A 22,114-nucleotide genomic window follows, 5' to 3' on the forward strand; every position below is an offset into this window, starting at 1 on the left:
ATGAATAATATAACATAATATAACTAAAACGCCATGCCCTATAGTAGACAATATATCTGGCATCGTCTCCTTAGTCGATAAAGCCCTATCCGTATTGGAGCGAATGTACGTCGATTCCTACATAATATCAACCAACAAATTAAAAGTGCGGAAGCGTTGCACCAATAGTGACATCAGCTCACACTTCCCCGCTCAGCATGTCTTCTGCTATTAAGAGGCATTTTCCTTCAGGCTGAATTATAAAAGTTGCACTGCTGTATAGCTATTCAATGTGACCCGGGTCATATTTGCGGTCTTCAAAACTACCTTTCTTCAACAACTGTTGAGTGGCCACGTGGATCTACCTTTATATACAGGTATATACCAAACGCATTCCGTTTGCTGAGCACACACACACTATCAGTCATAGATTCATCAAAGTCTCTGGAACAACAGCTTTAGCTGCGCAGTTGGCCATCAATAATTGAATATGGGTTCTGTATTGGCCGAAATATCTCTCTCTGATCTGGATACTCCTCCGCCAAGCAATGCCACCATTACGGGGCTTCAGCATATCGCTTCATACAACTGGCTTGAGGGATCCGTACCGACTATCTCGGTTCCAGGTAGGATATCTTCTGCGCCGCCTTAATGATCATATCTCACACATCAAGGTTCTCCGCCTCTTTGGTCACCACCACGAGTGGCTCCGAAGCTTACGCCTGATTCTGGCATGGTATATATTGACCAAAATGCGGCGCGCAGCCCCCGCTATCCTCTTGAGCCATTGTTCCGTGCTCTTCAGGCCGAGAATCCCGATTTCGAACTCGGAGATATAGACCTAGTTACCGATAGGAACAATATCCGCAAACTCTTGCGCTTCGTTCAAGGGTCCTCCTCTGACAACTTCGAGATTCGAGTTGAGATTGCTGGTGATAAGACAGCACTGTTTACACGCGTGGAGATTAAGACAAAGGACATTATCCAGGACTTCAGAGGGTTCGGACATAATTTTGAGAAAGCGTATACGAAAGGAATCCCTGGAAGTACTGGGCATCACAGAATAGTTCACTATCTCTTCGGCGGCATGAAATGCCTCATCCGGCACGAGACCGATGGGTTTATCGAGAGCAAAGTTAATCCGGATAGCATCCCACAAGCAGCGGTTGTATTTGATGGTGTGTTGGATCTTCTGGGAGCTGTCTCCATCTCTGAAACCGGCAAACCTACCAGCAAGCAGCTAGTAACTGTGATGAAGTCTAAGACCAGGCCAGTGGATTTGGCATCGACTCTCGAGATCAAGACTTGAGCTGCGAGTCGGATGCTTGACATGGCCGACGTCACTCCTCAACTCTGGATCTCGCAGACTCCGACCCTGGTCATTGGCTACCATCAATACCACATGTTCAACAATGTTCAGATGCGCAACGTCAAGCAGGAAATTCAGGATTGGGAAACTGCCAACCAGACGGCTCTGCGGAAGTTGGCATTGCTGATCAAGAAGATAAGCCAAGTGGTGGGGCGTAGCAGTGATCGCAATGCGATTGTAAAGTACAACGGCGGAACAAAATTAACAGTTACCAGCGGCAAGCAAGAACGAGCGCTACCCGAGGACCTATACTTGCTTTGGGACGTAAAGAAACAGGGTGCAGATGACGATATGGTACAAGATCGCGGCAAGGCCATCGATGAATCACATACAAAGTCATTAAGCTCGGTACCCGGTCTGGGGCATATCAAGAGAGATACGAACGACATTGCAGGCTCTGGGCAACCGTCAGGCGGCGTCTCAGCTCCGTTACCGACTCATGACACTATGCCTTTTTCCGACATTGTGGATCATGCAGTGCAGGATGGATTGCGGCAAGTTTTTCGTCGCATGTCGACGAGCCTCTCTGACTACCAATCTCTCTGCGAAACACTCAAGTCTCGCGGCATTGATGTACTTGCAGGACGCAACCTACGTGACATTATGAAAGATTTGAGAAAAGGAAAGGACGATTGGGATCCGGACGAGAGAAGGGAGATTAAAGGATTCAAAAGCCTAGCACGCGACTCCGCTTTCAGGCTCTTTTATATCTTTATCCTCGATTTGCGTGAGTCAGGGGCCAGCGATCAGAATATGGCCTACAACGCAACCACATTCGTCATCTCCCATCGTAGAATATTCAAATACAAAACTAGGAAAATGGTCCGACAAGCGTTTGAGATGCGGTATTCCATCTCATACAATCAGCGGAAAGGCCTAGACAAGTGGCCTATCGATAATCCTTCTCGTGGAAACGAGGAGGAGGAGGAGGATGTAACTACTGAGGAAGAGGATATCTATAGCTCCGATTGGTCATTTTGAAAGCGCAACCTAGAGATTGAATAGCGTCTAACTGCCGAGTTGTGCCTTTAATGCTTAGAATGGAAGACGTATGGGGACTTGGACGGAACACTTTAGGTGTTGATTAAGGTCATCCAGCCTGTAAGCGATGCTGTAGCCTAAAAGATCAGACATGTTTCAGCCTTGTAGCCTTCTTTAACGCCGTAATAAAATGAATGTCTATAGAAATGTCTTGATATTAATATACCAACTACCTCTATCTTCACGTCCTTGATCTGCCTTTGTATAATACTAGCTGTTGGGACGACAGCTTTACACACCCCTTGATACCAAGGAATCTTTACTGAACCTCGTCCAAATGAACAAAGATTGCGGGGCACAGAAGATACAACACTGTAGCTCCTATCTAGATCAGCAACGCCGAAACTATATGCCTGAATCGTCCTCGATGACGCTGTTGCTCGAGGTATATGACTTCCAGGCGGCGCATGTCGAATTCAGTGCATCGTAATCAAGGAGGTCGGCAATCTCTGACTCGCGCACTACCCATTGGAGGCCGAAACCCTCGCTCGTGTGCCAACCGATGTGGCAGTGCATCAGCCAGGCTCCCGGATTGTCCGTCTCAAAGGCGAGCACAAGGTAGCCTGACGCTGGCAGCATCGCGACGTCACGGCGCGGGGGATTGTCCGTGTTGAGAGTCACGCTGTCACTATAAGTGCCTGTACCCTGGGCCAAGACGTAGAAATCGAAGCCGTGCAAGTGGACTGGGTGTGGCACGGCAATTACCGTGCTGATGACAACATAAACCCATTCGTTGGCGTTGGGCAACGAGATGACGGCGTTGGACGTGTTGAAGGTGGTAGCACCGTTGTACACTTGCAATAAGGTTGGATCCTCCCAGTCAACTACCATGGTTGTGCTGTTCAAGAACCATTTGAATAGATTGTTACTGTTCTTGCTCACAGTTACTGCCTCGCCCACGGTGGTTGTCTGGCTCGAAACCGTTTTGGAGACATATGGTACTAGATTGGACGCATCCTCGTCCACGCAGTTATCTGTATACGAGTAGCCCGTCGTCGTAGGCGTGCCTGCGCTGCTGCCATAGTAGACGATGCCCCTGATGTCGTCCAAGTTGTTGTTGGATGAACAGGCGCTCTGGGGGATAGCCCGCATCCAGAAGTTATCGGCGACAGAGGACTGGTTGGCTGTGATTATGACATCGTAGCGCTGTCCTATAGGGGGGGAAATATATGTCAGTAGTGGTTCCTCACAAGAAATAATAAAGTCGAGAATACATACCGATTGCAATGTCCAAGACGCTTGTATTGTAAGGTATAATAGGAACGAGATCGCTGGAAATCACTTGCATGGTGTGATTATCAATAGAAAACTTAAAGTGCGTGTCGATAGCACCATTGACTAGACGCAGTCTATACGTTTTGCCCTCGGTAAATGACGTGTTAAACCGGTGACCGGCATCATCAAAGACGTTGGTGCCATTGATGAGGCCCGTCGTCAGTGTAGGAGGGCCGTTTGTCTCTGCTGATGCGTACAGCTCATCAGCGGTCTGGTGACTCCAGTCGTTGAGGAACAAAACGCCCAAATCCTCGTCATAGTTGGCAGTAGCAGGACCGTTGATAAGAATGCCTCCAAAGACACCTTCCCATGCTTGCAATCCAAAGTGAGAGTGGTACCATGTGGTTCCATACTGAGTGGCCTTCCAGGTATAGGTGATGCTGCTACCAGGAGGGGTGGGACATTGGGTAATGCTAACAACTCCATCGTTTTGGTTTGTATAATTCTGGCGGATGCCGTGAAAGTGGAGGCTGGTGCCGTTGGTACTCGTCGAGAGTGCATTGTTAACATGGACCACCACAGTATCACCCCAATCGGCAATGAGAGTAGGGCCGGGAATGCTGCCATTGAGTGCCTGCGCGTAGCGTGAGAAGCCATCAGGAGCTACCGTGCCATCGGTAAGCTCGAGCCAATATTCTCGAGTGACGCCAGTGTCAGGAGCCTCAGTGTAGTAGTCTGTCGAGATGTCAAAATCACACCACTCATTCCGAGTGGTGGCAGTATTGCCCGAGCACGAAGATCGGGGGTAGAGGTTGGGAGCCGCAGTTTTATCAAGTGAAGGAAACGCATACACAGCTCCAGAAAAGAGTGATGCCACAAGAAGAGGAGGCCACATCATGCTGAATAGGCCTATTGATGAACGAATGAAATTGTGATACGCTTGGAGCTGTGGCAATAAAGAATGAGTTGAAAAGATCTGTAGTTGAGATTGATGAATGAGAGTGACAAGCTTTTGATCAGATTGAATCAGGGCGTGGCACACTTCTTATACTCGTTTCTGGTCTTGCCAAGCTTGTATGCCATACAGTCCCTTGTTATTCTGTAGTCTAGAAGTATCTCCTATCACTTCCAAACACCATGGTGTTCATGCAATCAACTCTTTAGCTATACGCTGTCTCTATTCCGCATAGCCCAGTACCCCGTGGTAGCTAGAAGAAGCCTACGCAAACGTTTCTAAATCAGGATCTACCAGGGATATCAAGAACTCCTGGAATCGAGAACCCCTCGACGGCAAGGCAGATTTGTCCATACCCAAGTCAATTATTTCACATGTAAAATAATAATTTTTACTATCAGTGCATTCATACAGAAGTCGTCTTGAGGGCTTTGCAGTTGCGTAATTGGTTGCGTAATCGGCTGCCCGTTGTAACGGGACGGGTATAGTAGTTACGAGATTTTTTGGTTACAATCATGGTTCGGAGTAGCTTCTCATCTACGGCTTTCATTAAAAGTCAGGCGGTTTATGTGCGCAGTACAGTAGCGCGGCACGGCACGGTACAGCACAGCCTCGATATAAAGCTTCTCATGCTCAATTTGGCAAACTGAAACTGAAGAATAGGGCGTAGCTTTCGAAATAGTGATGACGCGGCTTTAAATATACATCTTTTTGGTTGGAGATCCCCTGAGTTGCAAAAATGGAAAACTCTTTCTGTACGGGCCAGCTATACTAGGTTGTTCGGTATGTGGGGGATATACGCGCTACAAGTATCCAGTTTTCCCCTTTCCGCGTAATCCCCTACACCGGCTGTGCAGGGTCGAATGGAACTACTAGCATGTAACCTGAAGCACAAACTACAATGGAAGTCTTATACGAGGATGTTGGATCTAAAGAATTGGCTGTAAAGACTTTGTAAATAAAAAACCGGAGTTGATTCTACAAATCCAAGTTTATAAATGAATGCACTAATATGTCCTTGAGGATGCAGGATGTAGAATATGTATCTAACCACGACTTGGCCAAGCTGGTTCTTTGAGAAAATTGTTATTCTTTTGGTTGAGAGAGATGTGCAGTTACATATTTTGTACTTGTTTATATTGTAAGACTTATTATGAGTCATGATACATGTTTCCTATGCTATTTTGGTCACAACTCTTTACCTTGCAATTGGGATAAAAGTTTATCCTGTCCAATCGTATAACATACCGTTGCCGTACATTGACGCGTGGCCTATAACACACGGGGTAGATTGTAGAAAGAGAATAGTGAAGTTGTCAAGTTTTGGATAACCACGCATGAAAGAAAAAGTAATATTTCATTTTACAGCGGCCTTGTATAAAAGAGAAGATCGCCACCTGGAAATGGTGGAATGTTTCTTTTGTTTCTTCAACTTACTTTACTAGACTTTTTAGAGATTATGCCTCTCCCAAGTTATCTTTAAAGGCTGATGACTCCTGGTACCATTGGTATTACTCTCACTGTTGTTACCATCATTCTCATTGGCTGATATATATTGATTTCAAATTTACCATCTTTGCTGTGAGTTTGCCCGCTTTCTTGTAGAATTTCCATTATGAAGACAAGTCGCATAGCATCTCGATGTTGTTATAGTAATGCCGCGGTCTGCTGATTACCTCATGAGCATGAAGCTAAGCCATAAAGTGCCAATGCATAGAGTAAATAGGTTGTCTGGATGAATACTACGGCTTGCACAGACTCTAGCTGCGACATTTTCCGAGAATATTGAAAAGAGATTGGGATAGCCACCAAGCTCAAGATCAAATAGCTGATGGAATACACGTTGCTTCAACTTGGCTTCGCGCTAGGAGATAACCTGTAGAAATATGATGAATGGAAAATCGTCGTCATTCTTTTTACAGTGGTGTATATAGTCTCTGTGATCGTCACCAGGTTGTGAGACTACATTCAAGAAGTATAAGCCCAATACCGCTGTTTTGCTTGTAACTTGGCCGCGGACACTCATCCAGCATTCAATACTAAGAAAATAAATCAAGTCTCGAATTACATCTAGATTATCTCTGTTAGTTTATTGATTTTTATTAATTTCACTTTCTTTAGGTCGTGAAGAGTCGGACTTTAGCATTAGAAGCATGTTGAAAGACTCAACTGGATCTAGTTTGCAAAGAAAGTTGGTTCAAATATCGCAAGCCCAACTAATGGCAGCTGTCCCCACTATATCACCCAGATGGGCTAGATTTAGGTAGTAAGAGCGCTAAAGTTAAAACAAGTGTCAGAATCTCCCCGCAAGTTCTCAGCGACAAATCTACAAGCAACAACATTGCGAAATCATGTAGTGCTACAAAGCCTGCTTGGGGACCAATCTTTTGATGCTGCAAAGGATGAGTACCTCTAGCCCATTAGCAGATGCCTCCTCTGGAAAGTCGCCAATTGGGGGCGCAAAGCGATCCTGCGACCAATGCAAGCTTCGCAAAATCAGGGCAAGTTTGACAATGAGACTCAGCTGTCCAAATCGCTGACTCCAGGCACAGTGCGACTTCTTGCAGCCGTGTAAGATGTGTCTCGCTCGTGGATTTGAATGCACATATCTGAAGCCCCAGAAGAAGCGTGGGCCTGCTGGAAAGTAGGTTCTCGGGCCATGATCCAGACTCTGGCGTTTTCTGACATGTCCGCCAGGCGTCTTGCGCAGATTCACCAGGACCAAGGCCGTTTGCAGCACAAGGAAAACTTGGAACAATATGCTGAAATGGTGGCAACCCATCCATCAGAGTCAGCTGAGGCAGCCAGCAGTGATACGACTTCGACTCCATCTCTGCCGATACCAGGATCCAACTGGTCTCGAGAATTTGATAGCCGTCTTACCGTGACAGATCACGAACCACAGCATGTGTCTGACATTGTGAGCCCTACTTTTGCAAATGACCTGCCAATATCCAATGCAGGTGATGTCGACATCTTCAGCCATGGTCAAGATACAGAGTACTGGCCACCAGATAGAGCGACGCCTCAAGTACCACCGTCTGGCTTCCCGTGGGGAGGCTCATTCATAGACTTTGCAGCACTCCCACCGGTGATTGATATCAACTTTCAAGACAACAATACAAACCCGACAAGCACGCGTCCGTATGATCTGGCAGCTCGAGACCAGTTTGGGGGTACTATCCCTCATTGGCCGGGCTACATCAGCGAGGCCAGCTTGATTCCATGGATGGATGTCTATTTCGATAGACTTCATCCGACAATGCCAGTCTTGAACCGATCTACACTATTCACCAAGATGTATCTCCAAGAGCATCGCCATAATCCTTTATTTGGTTCCATGATCCTGGCTCTTTGTGCATTCGCCATCACCCAGCCCATTTTCATCAGCGAACGGCCCACGTCCTCTTCGCGGGAGCGTCAGGCGAAGCTATTGATGAACGAAGCTATGAAGATGCGTAGTTTTTTTGACTTTGGCGAAAGGCCAACATTGGAAGCCGTCATGACGAGCTTCTTCCTCTTTGGCTCCCTCTTTGGCACTAACCAGCATAATGCCGCCTGGCTTCGTTTGCGAGAAACCATCGATTTGGCTCAGACAATGGGATTAGATGACTCGAATGCGTACCAGGGGGCACTTGGCGAAGAGACTGATCAGAATCTGCGCGCATACATGGTTTTGTTTATTACGGAGAGGTTGGCATGCTTGTTGGAATACCCTGATTTCGCAGACTGACATGAGTTTTACAGGGCATATTCGATTCAAAAACGACATCCCATCACCTTGAAGCAAATGCGTGACTCAGTGCCGTGCATCTCAGATGATCTCTTGAGCAGCTCTTCACATGGCCTTCTCTCGGGAATGATTGTGTTTAACGAGAAAGACGCCGCCGCATTGATGGGACTGTCGGCGCTCATGCAGCTTTTTAGCGCTATTCAAGATGAAAACATCGATTGCTGGAACGCTACGTGCGCAGCTACTCGTGGAGGTTGCCCCAAATCCAATGAAGAGACAGTTTTGCTGGTGTACGAGAAGCTTGAGCGCGCCCAGGGCCGACATCTGTATAGCCACTACGACCGTCTCATCCTAGATGACCAACCACTCGATGATGTGGCTGGGGATGTGCTTAATGGACAGACCATTGTCACTCAGCACGCAGACATACTGGTAACGCAAAAATGGCTTCAGAACCGGCTCTGGTATCTCTGCTTGGCACACAACCTGCTGAAATTGCAATCACCCCACCCCGAGCTACAGTTCGACTATGCTGTCCACTTGGCGGAATCTACGTTGGCTCTGTGCCAGAAGCTGCCGTTGAGTTTTATGGAAGCACACGGCGTAGGATTGGTGAGCATCTATATTTGGGTTTCTTTATATATCATACACGCTGCTGACAAATGATATCAGATTGAGAAGCTCTACGACATTTCCACGACGGCTGTTACTGTTCTGGGTAACCCAGCCTACCCGATGGAGCGGCCTTCACCAAACGCAGCTCTTTTGCAGCCCTCCATCTCCCTAGACAATGGGAAGCAAGGCGTCGAAACTGCCCAACATAAGCTCATCTATCAATATTTCAAGGTGTTTAGCATTCTTCGAGGCGGTAACCACCCGTATCTGGCAAAGTACGTGGCTCATCTTCACTCCCTTGGATTCAACACGCCAAATCCGGAAGCACACTGAGCTGGTCATACATGGCCAGCTATATACTTGATGCTACTAAAGCGCACTTTTACATGCGTTGTGGGCGACAAGGTAGCGAAATAATTCTCCATAGTGGGCCTGACTAGGTCTCCTAGTAGGATTCCACTGTATGTAATATAATGATTGTTCAATCATCTTTTATTTTCTATCAACATCTCCATCTATCGAGCCGTTTCTAGGGCCTTTGATAGATTGCTCTGAATATGAATGATAATCTACATGTATTGCCAAGACATATTCACCGTGTCACATTGGTCTCCGAAATAGCTATCCTGATTTTATGTCTCATAAAATATCGAGGGCCTCAGCTCCCACCCCACGCAACGCGATATTATTGGCTCATTTCCTGTTGAACCTTCAGTATACTTGACGAATGGCTGCAAACCGTAGCACTGGCCAGTCTCGGGATAGATACGGGTTGTTATAACAACGCGCTCGTTGACAAAAATCTCAAGCACACTGACGTCAAAGAAAATACGAATATCCAACGTCTCTTGGTCTTTTTTGCCGGTAACGGGGTCTCGTGTAGTGAAGAGAGTGTGTGGTGCAAATTCTGGACTGTCATTTATACCATTTGTCTCGTTGTGTCCTGAGTTGACACCATGTCGCTCCACCACTATATATTCTTCAGATGGCTGAAAGAAGATGGTTGTCTTGCTTACAAGATCTTATCGTAGTTAGCTAACACGGTAACAGATTAAATATTCTCAGGCATCTTACCATCAGAGTGATACAATATGAGACCAATTTTCTCTGAAGTTGGTGGAACCGACAAGGAGATCTCTGCCTCAAATTGGCGTGCTTTGAGAGCTAGGAAGCCAAGTGTATTCTGAGTTTTTGAGTAGCTGCAACCATTCATCGTAGGTGCAGAAGACAGGCCTAGCTCTTTCTGGCGTAAAACCGACAAACGGGGATCAGGAAAAGAAGCAAGAGTTGTAATGCTGTAAGAGCCATCAAGATCAGGGGCGCAATGAAGCCAATCCAGACACCTCAAATCCGAACGGCTAGCAGCGACTACATTCTTGATCTGTCTCATCTTGAGGATACGAGACAAGGATAACATACCGCTCCACCCTTGTTTATTTGCCAAGCGAGCAGGTAAATCTTCTTCAAGAATCCAACCATGAACTACTCGACTGTCTGTTAATGTATCGTAGAATGAGTTTGCAGCATAGTACAGCCCATGGTCAAGGCGGCCGCCAAATCGAAACTCGAATCCCAGTGCTTGACTCTTGGTACCCTCTGTGGGTGTTTGTTCTGTCAACCTTGGCCGGCCGCAAAGCCAGTTCTGTATTTTGTTTGACCTTTGTGCTTTGCCAGCCTTGTTGCCTTGACTCTTGGTATCTAGGAACGAAGGCGTCTTCGTTTCATGGGCGCCCTCTATACTCATCAACAGGATGTCGTAGGACTCGCCATCATTGTCTCCAAGTGTCATAAAATTGGTCACCTCAAAATTAGTGCCAAAATCTGACAGCTTCTTTGAAGGCTTGAAATTCTGCCCTGGAGTGAATAACGTGCAAACAAAGCTCCACTGAGTAAGATCCCGTGCATCAATAGAGTATAGAAACACTGCGGGTGACCGATGGCGGATTCCTCCCGCAACAACTCCGTACAAATACTCTCCGCTGCTACGGCCGAGGCATCGATCGATAGAGTCCCATGTTCCGATGAAGGGATCGCGCCACCCTATCACGTCCAACCCTTTCGGAGGACCTGCAACAATAGAAGATGGGTGACGCTTCCAAGTTCGACCATGGTCCCTAGACGTTGCCATGCGGATGAGTTCGCTGCCCTTTTCGTAAGGTAATGTCCAATGTATTGGTGAATGTTGGGCAGAAGTATAAAAGGTTGTTATGGTGCCATCGTCTTGACCGCGGGGGTTAGTTGGCCAAGTACAACCTGTGAATACGCCGCAAGGATCTTCAGTTTCAGAGGGCTTCATCGAAGGCTCCCTAGAAACTACCCAGTGTACCTGGTCTTGAGATGTTGCATGTCCCCAGGACATATTTCCCCATTCGCATCCAAATGGATTCCATTGGAAAGACATCTGATAGCATCGTCCTGACGGGCTGTAACCTGGACCGCACGGATCATTGACCCAGTAACGAGGCGGCATCAAGTGATACCTTGGCCTCCATCGATTGAAACTTGCCTGGTCTGTGGTAGGTCCGATGCTCTGATTGTCAGAGTGTGCAAAGGAGTTTGAGACATGAGGCCGGTCCTTGGGGTTGGGACTCAGCACAGGTGCAGTGCGTATAGTGGCCACTAGGAGAGACATTTTATGGCAGGGAACTTTGCGTGGACCTTGAGCCAGATCTAGTGGTGCTTGGCGTCTTGTTGAGTTGTAAATATGACAGACAGACGTGGGTGAAAGAAGGTGATGCCAAACGAGTTGTCAAGTTGTAGAAGAGTCGTAACTGCTCAATCAATGCATAAGAGGACAAGAAATGAACAAGAGTTTAGTTTTTGGTAGTGTATGTGACATCTCCCTCTTTTACTCATATGAAACCTCGGGTTTTCTGTTCGAGCGGACAATTTTCGGCGAAAGGTAAGCTTTCCAAGGTCATCAGTATGGGGCAGAGTCAATAGCTTGTTTTGGCGTATTGTGAGGTTTAGTTTTATTCTCCACTACATAGGCTAGTTACGAATAATCACATCTAGACAATAGTACAGCAGGAGCTGCTGGTTTATATGGTACGTTTCAATGGAAAAGCCAAAATCTGGGGTTGTCAATCTATTTTGGGGGGAATGGAGCTGGGGACTGGTTTCTAAAGAGGCTTTATACATGTAGTGATGCATTTTTGCACCGAATCAGGCCTCCGGTATCGATGGTATCCGCCGGAAAGGTTTATTTGCTTAGCATATAGATTACGTACTTTGAGAGAATTCCAACTTCGCCGGTCTTCTTAAAAGACTCCATGAATGACATAATTCCAATGGTATTTTGAGTCTCGGTGAAACTCATGCAGAGGAGGAGGCAGAATAGTCCAGGGCGGCGAATTTTCGGCGAAACTGGCCAGCCAATCAGGATTCTGATGCTGCATCCCCGCGTCTCCGCCATATGTACCCCAGAGAAAATTCCCCATCCGGGGTCAGTCGTGGTGTCCTGATATTAATCCGAGTTAGATGTAAGAAGCCTAGAGGCTAGGTGAGATTCCCAGATATATATATACCAGTACGGAATCTACACAGCTCGTCGAGATGCTCATTCACAACTCCAATCGTCGCTTTGGGTTTGCCTGACCCGGATCCAAAAGCGTCTCGTTCAGTTCTTTGCTAAAACTGGCAGCTTCTTCTCTGTGGCTGGAAACTTGAGAAGTGTTCCCAAGCAGGAAACAAAATGGCCACCAACGACAACAACCAGGCGACAGCCGAGCCCAAACTCGAGGTGTGTAACGTTGAGGAGATACCAGCTGCTGGAGTCTTGGCTCCTGTGCGACCAGACGAGGGGGCCATCAATTTGACGCTGCTCTTGTCATGTCTCGCTTTCGGCGCCTCGTCTTTCTTATTCGGCTACGATGATAGAGTCATCTCACCTGTTGCCGCAACACCAGCATTTGTAAGTCCCTAGCCTTTTTATTATAACTCAGAGTTGAAAGTCGTTGACTGGTTCTTTAGGTGAGGTTACTTCAAGGCTATGCCGGTGGTAACAATGACCTTTCCTTGACAGCACGCAATCAGGATCTAGTCTTCTCTGTCCCTCTGGTTGGATCAGTCATTGGCGGCCTGGCCACGACGCCCTTGACCAATCGCTTTGGCCGAAAGTGGACGCTCATTGGATCCTACGTGTTTTCATTGTTGGGAGCCTTCTTGCAAGTATTCGCGCCAAACTTGGCCGCCTTCGTCATCGGCCGTTTCTGCAGTGCCTTTGTCATTGGGATAGCGCACACCATCGCACCACTATATCTTTGCGAAGTTGTGCCTACATCAATGAGAGGCCGCAGTGTACAAATCTACAATATCCTCAACATCTTCTCAGGCGTGATTGCCACGATTGTCGCAAACGCCACCCACGCCATCGATGGACCAAAGGCTTATCAAATTCCCTTGTCTATCGAAGCTGGACTTCCTGCGCTGCTGTTCTTCCTGACTCTTGGCATTCCTGAGAGCCCTCAATGGCTCGTATCCAAGGGCCGTATGGAGGAGGCTAAGAAGAACCTACGACGCCTGCGCGGCTTTTCCGACCTTCAGTTAGAGGATGAGTTTCGCGTCATTGTTCTTTGCGAGGAAAATGAACGCGAGCTGTCATCCAACGTGCATTTCTGGGACCTTTTCAATCGAGAGAACTTTAAGAGAACCATCACCGCGGGGTCGTTCTATTCGCTTAATCAGGTCTCGGGCGTGATCCTGTCGACGACATATACCACCGTCTTCCTCAGCCAGTTGGGCGTGGGCAATGCGTTTGTCCTTACGATTATAGCTTCCCTCTGCAATCTGGCCGGAGCCATCGTTGCGCCCATGGTTCTCGATCTTTACGGGCGTCGCCCGACAGCATTGTGGGGGATGGTGTTTCTCTTCTGCCTCGACGCCGTGGCTGGAGCATTGGCCTTCTTCCCCGATAACAGGAACGCCCTCTTGACAATCGCCGCGTTGGGATTCATCTTCAATTTCTTCTGGGCATTATCTTTCCTCTCTGTCTCAGTGCTGCTCCCGCCCGAGATCTCAACGCCGAAGCTGCGGTCTCACACCATGGCTTATACCGTGGCATGTTGCCAGACCACAGCCGTCATTACAACTTTCGCCGTGCCTCAGCTTACATCAGCCGATGCGGCCAACCTTGGTGCAAAGACCTATCTTGTCTTTGCTGGCTGTATGGCCTGCGTGATTGTCTGGAGTTATCTGCTGATGCCTGAGACCAAGGGCCGGACCTATGCCGAAATCGATGAAATGTACGATAAGAAGGTTCCTATGCGGAAGTGGAGTACATATGAGACCTCGACTGAAGCAAAACAAGGCAGCCTAATGGCTGGAAATACTATTAGAAAGCGGGTGAATACTGAAGTATAAATTTATTGATGTATAAGAAGCTATAGCAACAGCAGAGATGGGGTTTAATAATTACACCTAGTAGTGCTGCTGCTGAGGTTGTGTATGTCAGGGAGGTTCTTATGCAAATTCACAGCACCTAAGTAGAGTAAAAACATTAGCTGGAACTCGGGGTCCTGTGAAGTTATTTATCGCGGGTTAGGGTCTGCCATTTTTGAAGTCCTGAGGTTCTTAATTTGGAGTCACATGGCTGTGCTTGAAGTTGTTGCTTGAACGTGAGCCTAGAATCTACGATAACGCCTAGCCAAGTGATTAAGTCTTGAGGCACGAGGGTTCGTTCCTTGGCTTGATTGGCGGAAGATGGTCTTCTCTCTTTCAGGAGAAAAGGATGAGCTCAGCCCTGGCTGGATCGAATGTGATTGCCTTCCTTCCTTGGGATAATTTCCGCTCAAGCATCCGTTGTAGGGCCTCGCCAGCTTCTCTAGAGTCTTTGCATCCTGCGATGTCATCAGCTTACATGCAGCCGAAGCAAAGCCGGGCAGGCTTGATGGCCTCATCTAAGAGAAAGGAGGAGACAAAGAGCATGGATAAGATTGGGCTCGCCAGGGAGACTTGCGGCGTACTGCACCGCAGTTCGAGGCAAGAGAGTAGTTGTCTTTCATCAGTTGTCTTGAATGTGACGGAGCGGCTTGTGAGAAAAGAGGCCGTCCAGCGTATCATCTGGTGTGGGGAGCACTGCTTCTGGCAAATGGTCGCTCGAGACCCTTGCTGATGCATGAGAGGAGCCACCCTTTAGGCTCGGTGTTCCGGAAAATATAGGGATGGTAGCCGACTATAAGGCAGCTTTGGTATAGAGCGGTGACTATTGTCTTGATGGCAGGCCACCCTGCTTTTAGGAGCCGGACGGTAACGCCGTCTCCGCCAGGCGTTGCCTGCGCTTAGCATGGCTTCAGCTGCCTTGGCGATTGAGTACAGGGAGTCCTGCAATAGGCTTGCCCATTCAGTCGACCTGGCCGTTCCTTTTAATCCGTCGGGTATGGCATCCAAGAGAGGTTGGCTCGTGCGGTCCCTGGCAATTGATGCATTCAGCTATTATTAATCACGCCCCGTGTTCTTTTTACCACACGTTATGCAGCGGGCTGATTCAATTAGACCCAGCTCTAGTAGCATCGAGAGTCTCGTCACATATCATTGTGTCCTATCCATAACTTCGTCCACAATAACAAAAATCAAACACCATGTTGGATCATAAATACGCTGCTATTGATGTAGACCAGAAATGGCCTCATCAATCGCATGATGAATCAATGGAAATTTCCATCTCGTAATGCCACAATGGACATCTCCATACGAGCCCAAGCTGTGCACAAGGACGACTTTCCGTCTCATCGGCTCGTCGGCACGCTTGTGCAAGTAAGCTAGCCCCAAGAGGCTTCAGGATTCAGGAGGGACGCTGAGATGGTGTGTCCATGTAACCAATTGGATGAGAAAGTAGGTATTACCTTTGGAGCTAGGAACTATTGCCGGCACATAATTATACTATCCCGCACACCCGATTGGACTAACTCGTCTAGGGTACGACCACCCTCGCCGACTGCGACACTGAAGGTTTGCCTTTGGGATTCCCATCATACGTTGCGATGTAGTAATGGAAGAAATGGCTTACAATAACGCAGCGGACTTATGTCTAGCTGTGCTGTGGGATTGCAAGTGGGGAAAGCATCTTGGTGAATCCCATGGCGCTGTAACAACGACGGGGACGTTATCTGCCCTGGTTTAGGCTGATCTGTTACTGGGTCGATTTCTGATAAAACGTAATTCTGACGAGAGCATCGAATGAATCCATACTCCTTCATGATAGCTCTGTCGTATACAATCCAATAGGAATGATTAGAATATATTGAAAGGATTGGAATGCATTCAAAGATACGACAGAAACACTGGGAAAGGATTAGGAAGAGGGGGAGAGAGGGATCCTTTGTAGTCCTTGGGTATATGAGCTCGCGAGCTTGATTTTCAAACATCTCCGTTATAGGCAATTGAATAGGATTGGAAAGCATTAAGAGACACTGAAAAACACTGGCAAAGGATTGGGAAGAGGGGAAGAGAAGAATCCTTTGGGATTCTTCGGTATATTGGCCAGCGAGCTTGATTTTATAACCATAAAGAAAACTATAAGTAACGAGAAAATCTTCCCCTTTTCTCTTTCATCTTGCCTCATCTCATCAACTACACACGATTTCTACCATCACCAACCTTTTACTTATCAGCCAATTTCCAACCAACATTCTCAGCAAAAATGCATTTCAATCTAGCCATTGGCACAATCCTCTCAGCAGCCTTGTTCTGCACTACTCACGCAACATTGTTTGAAACAAATGAAGACATCGATTCTCTCAAGAGCAAAAGCCAACTTGTGGCTCGCTCCGCTGCGGCACATGTTGTTTGTGAAGCAGGGCTGAGCGATACGAATATTTGCGAGAACACCTACTGTGCTTGTTCTGGAGACACCATTTTCTGTGTCCCAGGCGTTACATGTTTGAGCACCTGTGTGTGTGCTGTTTGATCCCGGTATGTGCTCCTCAATGGTATAAAGGTTGACACAGTACTCTAGTATTAATTTTCCATAGGAACGGAATGGCTGTTAGATATCTCAGTCTTGATAAGGTTTTTTCCATTTGACTGGTTTCCCTTATCTTTGAATGAATGATAAGATTAGATATCTAGAAATAGCAAGAGTTATAATAAAAGGTTGATCCAAGATTTCTTTTCTTGTGCAATGCAGCAAATCGTTCATAAATTCACTTTCATATTTCTGTTTTAGTATGAGGATTTCTTAGTATAATATTCGCTGAGGTAGGAAGTAAGCTAGACTAAAGCGGGGGTTAAGGGAACGGGCCGTCTATTAGCGTTTTATTTTAGGTATCCGTACCTGTAGTTAAATCGGCTTCCAGTTGCCCCGCGAATACGCTGAATCGGATCTTGTACTAGTATCTCCAGTTGCCAGAGCTTGCGTGAACAAAGTTTGCCCAATCTCATCTAGTGTATCTTGCAACACATAAATTCAGCGCCGCATGAGTTGGTTGCAAATAAGTTGCGCGTGGTTCAGCAATTGCGCCCATAAACCAGTGTTTTACAAGTTTTGTTGTTTTCATCTCAAGAGTGTTGCGCCAATGGGCGGTACCGCTGCTGAACTTGTGTGTATCAGGGAGTAATAGTAGCGTCTTTTCGTCTATTCTAATGGACAGCAACTAAGTAGAAGCAGAAAAGTAAGAGCTACAATATAAGGACTACAGAGTAATAGGTAGACTCTGTTACATTTCTTTTCTAAAACAAAATTAAGAAGTTGGTAGAAGCAATGGAAGTAGAAAATACCTGCATGATGTAAGTCATGTAGCCCATTACTTACAAGATATGCTAAACGGCGCGCAAGACATACGTGTACATAAGAGGCAAGTAAGCACCTCAGGATTATAGTCAACTGTGACAGGATATGTGCTTACATAAAATTCGTTCTTGATACATAGCCACACAACATCCCAAACTTTCACCACGAATAAGGACCAAATTGGATTCTGAAGCGTATATCGATAGTATTTTTTCGGAAATAGTAACCAAGTTGGCTATAACAAGGTATATGCATCGCCATTCCTAAGGGACTTTTATCGGCCAACTATCGGCCAACCTTTGTTCTCTTTCTCCTGTCGTTTAGACCAAAAAAAGTAAATTGATTGTTACCGACTGCGAGAGTCGTAATGTTTGCAATTCATGAAACATCCCCAAGAGAAGAAGGTATCAACCCTATGAGAATATCTTGCGTAATAACAATTATGGAGATGCGCAAAGAATCCTACCATCAACGCTTGACAGCTGCAGGTATGATGCAATGAATCCGCACCTACCTAGGTACTCTTGATGTAGCAAGTCGTGCGATGAATCTGCTGCAAGCACTTGAAAATGTCATGAATGAATAGAGTAGAAATGAAAGTCACCCTACAAGGCGGAGAGTACAGTAACACCATACCAAAAACACGTGGAGCTGGGCGAGAGCTAGAAGGGGTAGAACTTTCGAAACTGCTGAACAAGCCTCGCTAGGACTCTAGGCAGCCATGAAGGATTCTGACTATGACTCTATGCGAACAGACTATGCCATTTAAATGTCTAGAACTTTATTTAATACCTCCTTTGTAATTTATATTCGGTCAGGTGCTATCTCTTTTGACAAGGGTCGAACCAACGCTTGGTATCATTGACAGCCGTTTTGACACCTAGCGTGGTATTTCAGTGGACGCAGGCCGTACCGTATTAAGAATTGCACCAGGTACTATATCATAAGGGAAAGGAAGAAATAAATTCCGTGTCAGTTCTGGTGTCAGAGTGGGATATTGGATGCGCCATATGTGGAAATGGCATGCATACGTTCATGAACATTGTGGTGGCCGCTTCATCGACATCAGTGTCTGAGAGATATCGCCTGAGAAAGGCTTCTGGAAAGTTGGGAAACAAAAAACATGGCGAAAAACAGACGCTCCTAGAAGTAAGATGTTCAGAATTAATTAAAAGAAATATAATATAACTGGCGCGTGATGGAGTAGTTACAGCAAGCAGGCGATACTGCAGCCAATAACGGGCAGGCCGTCGCAATTCACACGGAGATCCCGTATTGCCAAGATACTGAGAATGGTTTATCCCGTTTCTATTTCTTGATATGAGCTGCCTCTTTTCGATTAGTTATTCGGATTTACTACATTCCGAAGTAATTCAACCTATTATTAGCCGTATATGAATCCTTCGTTGCAGGGTCACACGAACACGGTGCGGAACTAAAGAGAACTAGCAACCAACATGCATATCAGCAGCCAGTACGCATTCAACTCCTTGTTTACCGGGCACAGCTCCCAGCCTGTCCTATCATATATAAACAGGCGGTAACCCCTCCCAATCCTCCATGCAGGAACGGATTATGATCAAATGCAATAACTTACATTGGTTCAATATGGCAGTCGTAATTGATCCACCAGTGCTTCGAGAACTTGCTACAATACTCGAAAATGTCGATTATTTCCAACATCCTGATGAATCAGACTTCGAAAGATGTCGAGCATTCAAAAAAGACAACATGGGTCGCTGCACAGTTCGCGTGAGGCAAGAGCAGGATCAAATTGATAGTCTTTTGTCTCAATTTCGGAGTATGACAAAATGTGTCGACACCAAAGGCCTGCATGACCAAATGCGAACATTCATTACTCTGACACACTGCAAAAGATATCATCTTTGCGAGGCTCTTGAGGCTTTTGATACATGGAAAAGGAAGCGGAAAGAAGCCATCTCGAATATACGGCCAGTAACTCCACCAAGGAGTGTGACATCACACAATGGTTCTTTCGAATATGACTCCGATACCAATAGCATGTCATTTTCTAGCCTTGAGAGAGGCAGTCCAGATTGTGACAAGTCTACATTGGATTCTCATATTGAAGACAGAATGAGGGTTTTAAAAATCGCTACATCTACGCGCCACGCTAGCACACAGACAGGGGACAATGGCATTGACGAAATCGACAGAGAAAAGTTTGAGAGACTGGTCGGTGATGTTCATTTCCCGAAACAAGGGAAAGATTACAATCATGGAAAAATATCTCAAACGATACAAAAAGGTTTTAGTGAGAAACGACAGGCCGGTATTCTCTATGTCCTTGGGCATACCAAGATACCTGGTTTATTCAAGATTGGACAATCAAAATTCCCTAAAGATGTGAGGCACAACCAAAATTGCTACAAAACTGAGACAGAGGATATTTATGCGACTGAGTTCCCGTTCCTTGGCTATGAGCGGGCTGAGAAACTTGCTCTTAAAATTCTTCGGCGCAAGAGGCTCTTGATTGTCGAATGTATTCGGTGCACAAACACCCATCAAGAGTGGTTCCTGGCAACTAGAGAGGAGGTAGTCAGTGTTGTTGAGCTAGCAGAGCGATGGTTCAAGATGCCCACATACGAACTCCAAGATGGGGTATATAAACTAACTCCAGAGGCAGACGGTATACGCAAGAAGATGTATCACTTTTCTGTGCTCAAGATGAAGAAACTTATGGATGAAACCTACGGATCCAACGATGCTTTTCGCGCATCGCCTGATGCCGCATCGACAGCTGCAGCTCGAGAATCAGGCGCCTCTGCCGAGAGAGCTGCTGCCAGAGATGCTGAAAGAGCTGCTGAAAGAGCTGCTGAAAAAGCAGTCCCGAGAATCTTGGTTGATGAATTTCTCGATACGACAATTCCCAAGAGATACAACACGCGGGCCAAATCTCCCGCGGCAAGAACTGGCGTCAAGGGAGAGAGTCCTTTGTTGGAAACAGAAGAAACATTTGCAATGCATCAGAGACGGTCGAGAGAGACGACGCCTGATGGGGATGGTAATTATAAACTTGTGACGGAGCTTGAGATGACGAGAACTATTTGCACGAAAATCTCGATATCGGAGCTTAGCCAGGACAGTAGAGTTTATGACTTTTCTAAACCTGTTGTCTTTGGTTCCAATGGAGAGAAAGAGAGGCGCACGGAAGTCAAAGTCGAGGAAGTTGAAAAATTATAAACTGGAATACTGCGTGAAATAAGCAAGCATAGTCTTGGGAATGAACTTTTGTGATTTAGTTTCGAATGGTGCATGTGTACTGTTGTATATATGTATCCTGATATGAGTGGAGTTTGGTTGCTTTTACTGCTCTTGAATCAAGCATATACAACTCTGTCTTGATCTGCTTGGTCTATTTATCTTTCATGTTTTTATAATTGGGAATGGGTATATTTTCAGGCCTGCGATTGTGCCGGAATATTAAAATAGTGAAACGTCTTGTCATGCAAACAATCCTCTTTCGTAGCAAATAGGCATTATTCTGTTGCAACATCTATTTTACTCGAAGTGGGTCAGCGACTTCATGTTGGAATTTATAGGAGACATACGGTAACGGAGTGCCGCCCCCATATTGGACCCCAAGCCAATCGGCCAAGGACTAAATAAAGAAATACCTTGAAAATAATAAAGAGGATAGGAAAGCTGCCCCCAAGTGGGTCGAAGGGAAGCAATAGCCATGGAGCAGGCTGGATGAAATGAGATGCCTCTTCACTTTTGTCCGATAATCTGTTCAACACCTATGATATCTGTATGTCTGCTCAGCTGTGTTGAGACTTTGACCATAAGCGCTGCATTAGGGTGGCCACTTTTTGAAAGTAATCAATGTTCTGTAACCTAGAATTGGTCAGGCACTATCGGGGGCTAATCTATTTTTTGGGAGCTATCTGGTATTCATTATAGCCTAAACCTTATCTAAAGAAGGGGGACATGTGGCTGGTGGTCTAAAATCCCTGTTTATTTCCCGATGTCGAGATTTCTAGTACTTTACTAAGGAAATCGCTTATTACTAGGATATACAAGAACAGGAGAAGAAAACCAAGGCCTAAGGAAGGGGATACAAGGCCCAGGGGTCAGCTGGCACATCAAGCCACATATCCCGATTTTTTAGATTAGGTCTAAGCTACAATAGATACCGGATAGACCCTCCGTAACTTTTAGTTCCCTGGTGCCTTAATCTGATAGATTAGGTGATTACAGTTGTTTATACTGTGCATGCTATTTCAATCTTGCCTTAAGTGTACTATAACTGAGAAGTAACAATTTTTTACACGCGGAGATAATGATAATAATAATAGAATAGAATAAGGACATGATTGAATACGCAGACAATAGTGCGACAAATCGAAATGATTTAGGCGGACGGGCGCCTATATTGCAGTCGCTAATATTAAATGTGTCTCAGTGCATGCAGTCGGGCTCCCTGCATGTATGTACTAGGTACCTGAAATTCAGTGC

At 46.2% G+C, this 22,114-nt stretch overlaps 7 protein-coding genes across 7 annotated transcripts; 5 read left to right on the forward strand and 2 right to left on the reverse strand.

Moving 5' to 3' along the window:
- Positions 1 to 220: 220 nt before the first annotated feature.
- TrAtP1_009817 (uncharacterized protein) lies at positions 221 to 1,288 on the forward strand (the record flags this gene model as incomplete). The annotated part of the gene is made up of 2 exons (XM_014091137.2): positions 221 to 605; positions 654 to 1,288. The coding sequence occupies exons 1-2, from the start codon at positions 470 to 472 to the stop codon at positions 1,286 to 1,288; spliced, it is 771 nt and encodes a 256-aa protein (XP_013946612.2). The 5' UTR covers positions 221 to 469.
- Positions 1,289 to 1,309: 21 nt separating this feature from the next.
- On the forward strand, positions 1,310 to 2,329 carry TrAtP1_009818 (uncharacterized protein; the record flags this gene model as incomplete). Its single annotated transcript, XM_066114453.1, has 1 exon — positions 1,310 to 2,329. One exon carries the CDS (start codon positions 1,310 to 1,312, stop codon positions 2,327 to 2,329), a length of 1,020 nt encoding a protein of 339 aa, XP_065970549.1.
- Positions 2,330 to 2,734: 405 nt separating this feature from the next.
- TrAtP1_009819 (uncharacterized protein) lies at positions 2,735 to 4,502 on the reverse strand (the record flags this gene model as incomplete). Its single annotated transcript, XM_014091136.1, has 2 exons — positions 2,735 to 3,540; positions 3,608 to 4,502. The coding sequence occupies 2 exons, from the start codon at positions 4,500 to 4,502 to the stop codon at positions 2,735 to 2,737; spliced, it is 1,701 nt and encodes a 566-aa protein (XP_013946611.1).
- Positions 4,503 to 6,888: 2,386 nt separating this feature from the next.
- TrAtP1_009820 (uncharacterized protein) lies at positions 6,889 to 9,464 on the forward strand. Its single transcript, XM_014091135.2, has 5 exons — positions 6,889 to 7,060; positions 7,112 to 7,203; positions 7,257 to 8,252; positions 8,307 to 8,904; positions 8,965 to 9,464. The coding sequence occupies exons 1-5, from the start codon at positions 6,950 to 6,952 to the stop codon at positions 9,238 to 9,240; spliced, it is 2,073 nt and encodes a 690-aa protein (XP_013946610.2). The 5' UTR covers positions 6,889 to 6,949; the 3' UTR covers positions 9,241 to 9,464.
- On the reverse strand, positions 9,465 to 11,729 carry TrAtP1_009821 (uncharacterized protein). The gene is made up of 2 exons (XM_014091134.2): positions 9,982 to 11,729; positions 9,465 to 9,928 (listed from the first exon to the last, which is right to left on the reverse strand). The coding sequence occupies exons 1-2, from the start codon at positions 11,537 to 11,539 to the stop codon at positions 9,540 to 9,542; spliced, it is 1,947 nt and encodes a 648-aa protein (XP_013946609.1). The 5' UTR covers positions 11,540 to 11,729; the 3' UTR covers positions 9,465 to 9,539.
- A 642-nt stretch (positions 11,730 to 12,371) lies between these two features.
- TrAtP1_009822 (uncharacterized protein) lies at positions 12,372 to 14,387 on the forward strand. The gene is made up of 2 exons (XM_014091133.2): positions 12,372 to 12,820; positions 12,880 to 14,387. The coding sequence occupies exons 1-2, from the start codon at positions 12,602 to 12,604 to the stop codon at positions 14,266 to 14,268; spliced, it is 1,608 nt and encodes a 535-aa protein (XP_013946608.1). The 5' UTR covers positions 12,372 to 12,601; the 3' UTR covers positions 14,269 to 14,387.
- Positions 14,388 to 19,179: 4,792 nt separating this feature from the next.
- TrAtP1_009823 (uncharacterized protein) lies at positions 19,180 to 21,557 on the forward strand. The gene has a single exon (XM_066114454.1). The coding sequence runs from the start codon at positions 19,196 to 19,198 to the stop codon at positions 20,837 to 20,839; it is 1,644 nt and encodes a 547-aa protein (XP_065970550.1). The 5' UTR covers positions 19,180 to 19,195; the 3' UTR covers positions 20,840 to 21,557.
- The last annotated feature ends 557 nt before the right edge of the window (positions 21,558 to 22,114 follow it).

The sequence above is a fragment of the Trichoderma atroviride genome, chromosome 5, assembly GCF_020647795.1.
Source record: "Trichoderma atroviride chromosome 5, complete sequence".
Classification (NCBI taxonomy): Eukaryota; Fungi; Ascomycota; class Sordariomycetes; order Hypocreales; family Hypocreaceae; genus Trichoderma; species Trichoderma atroviride.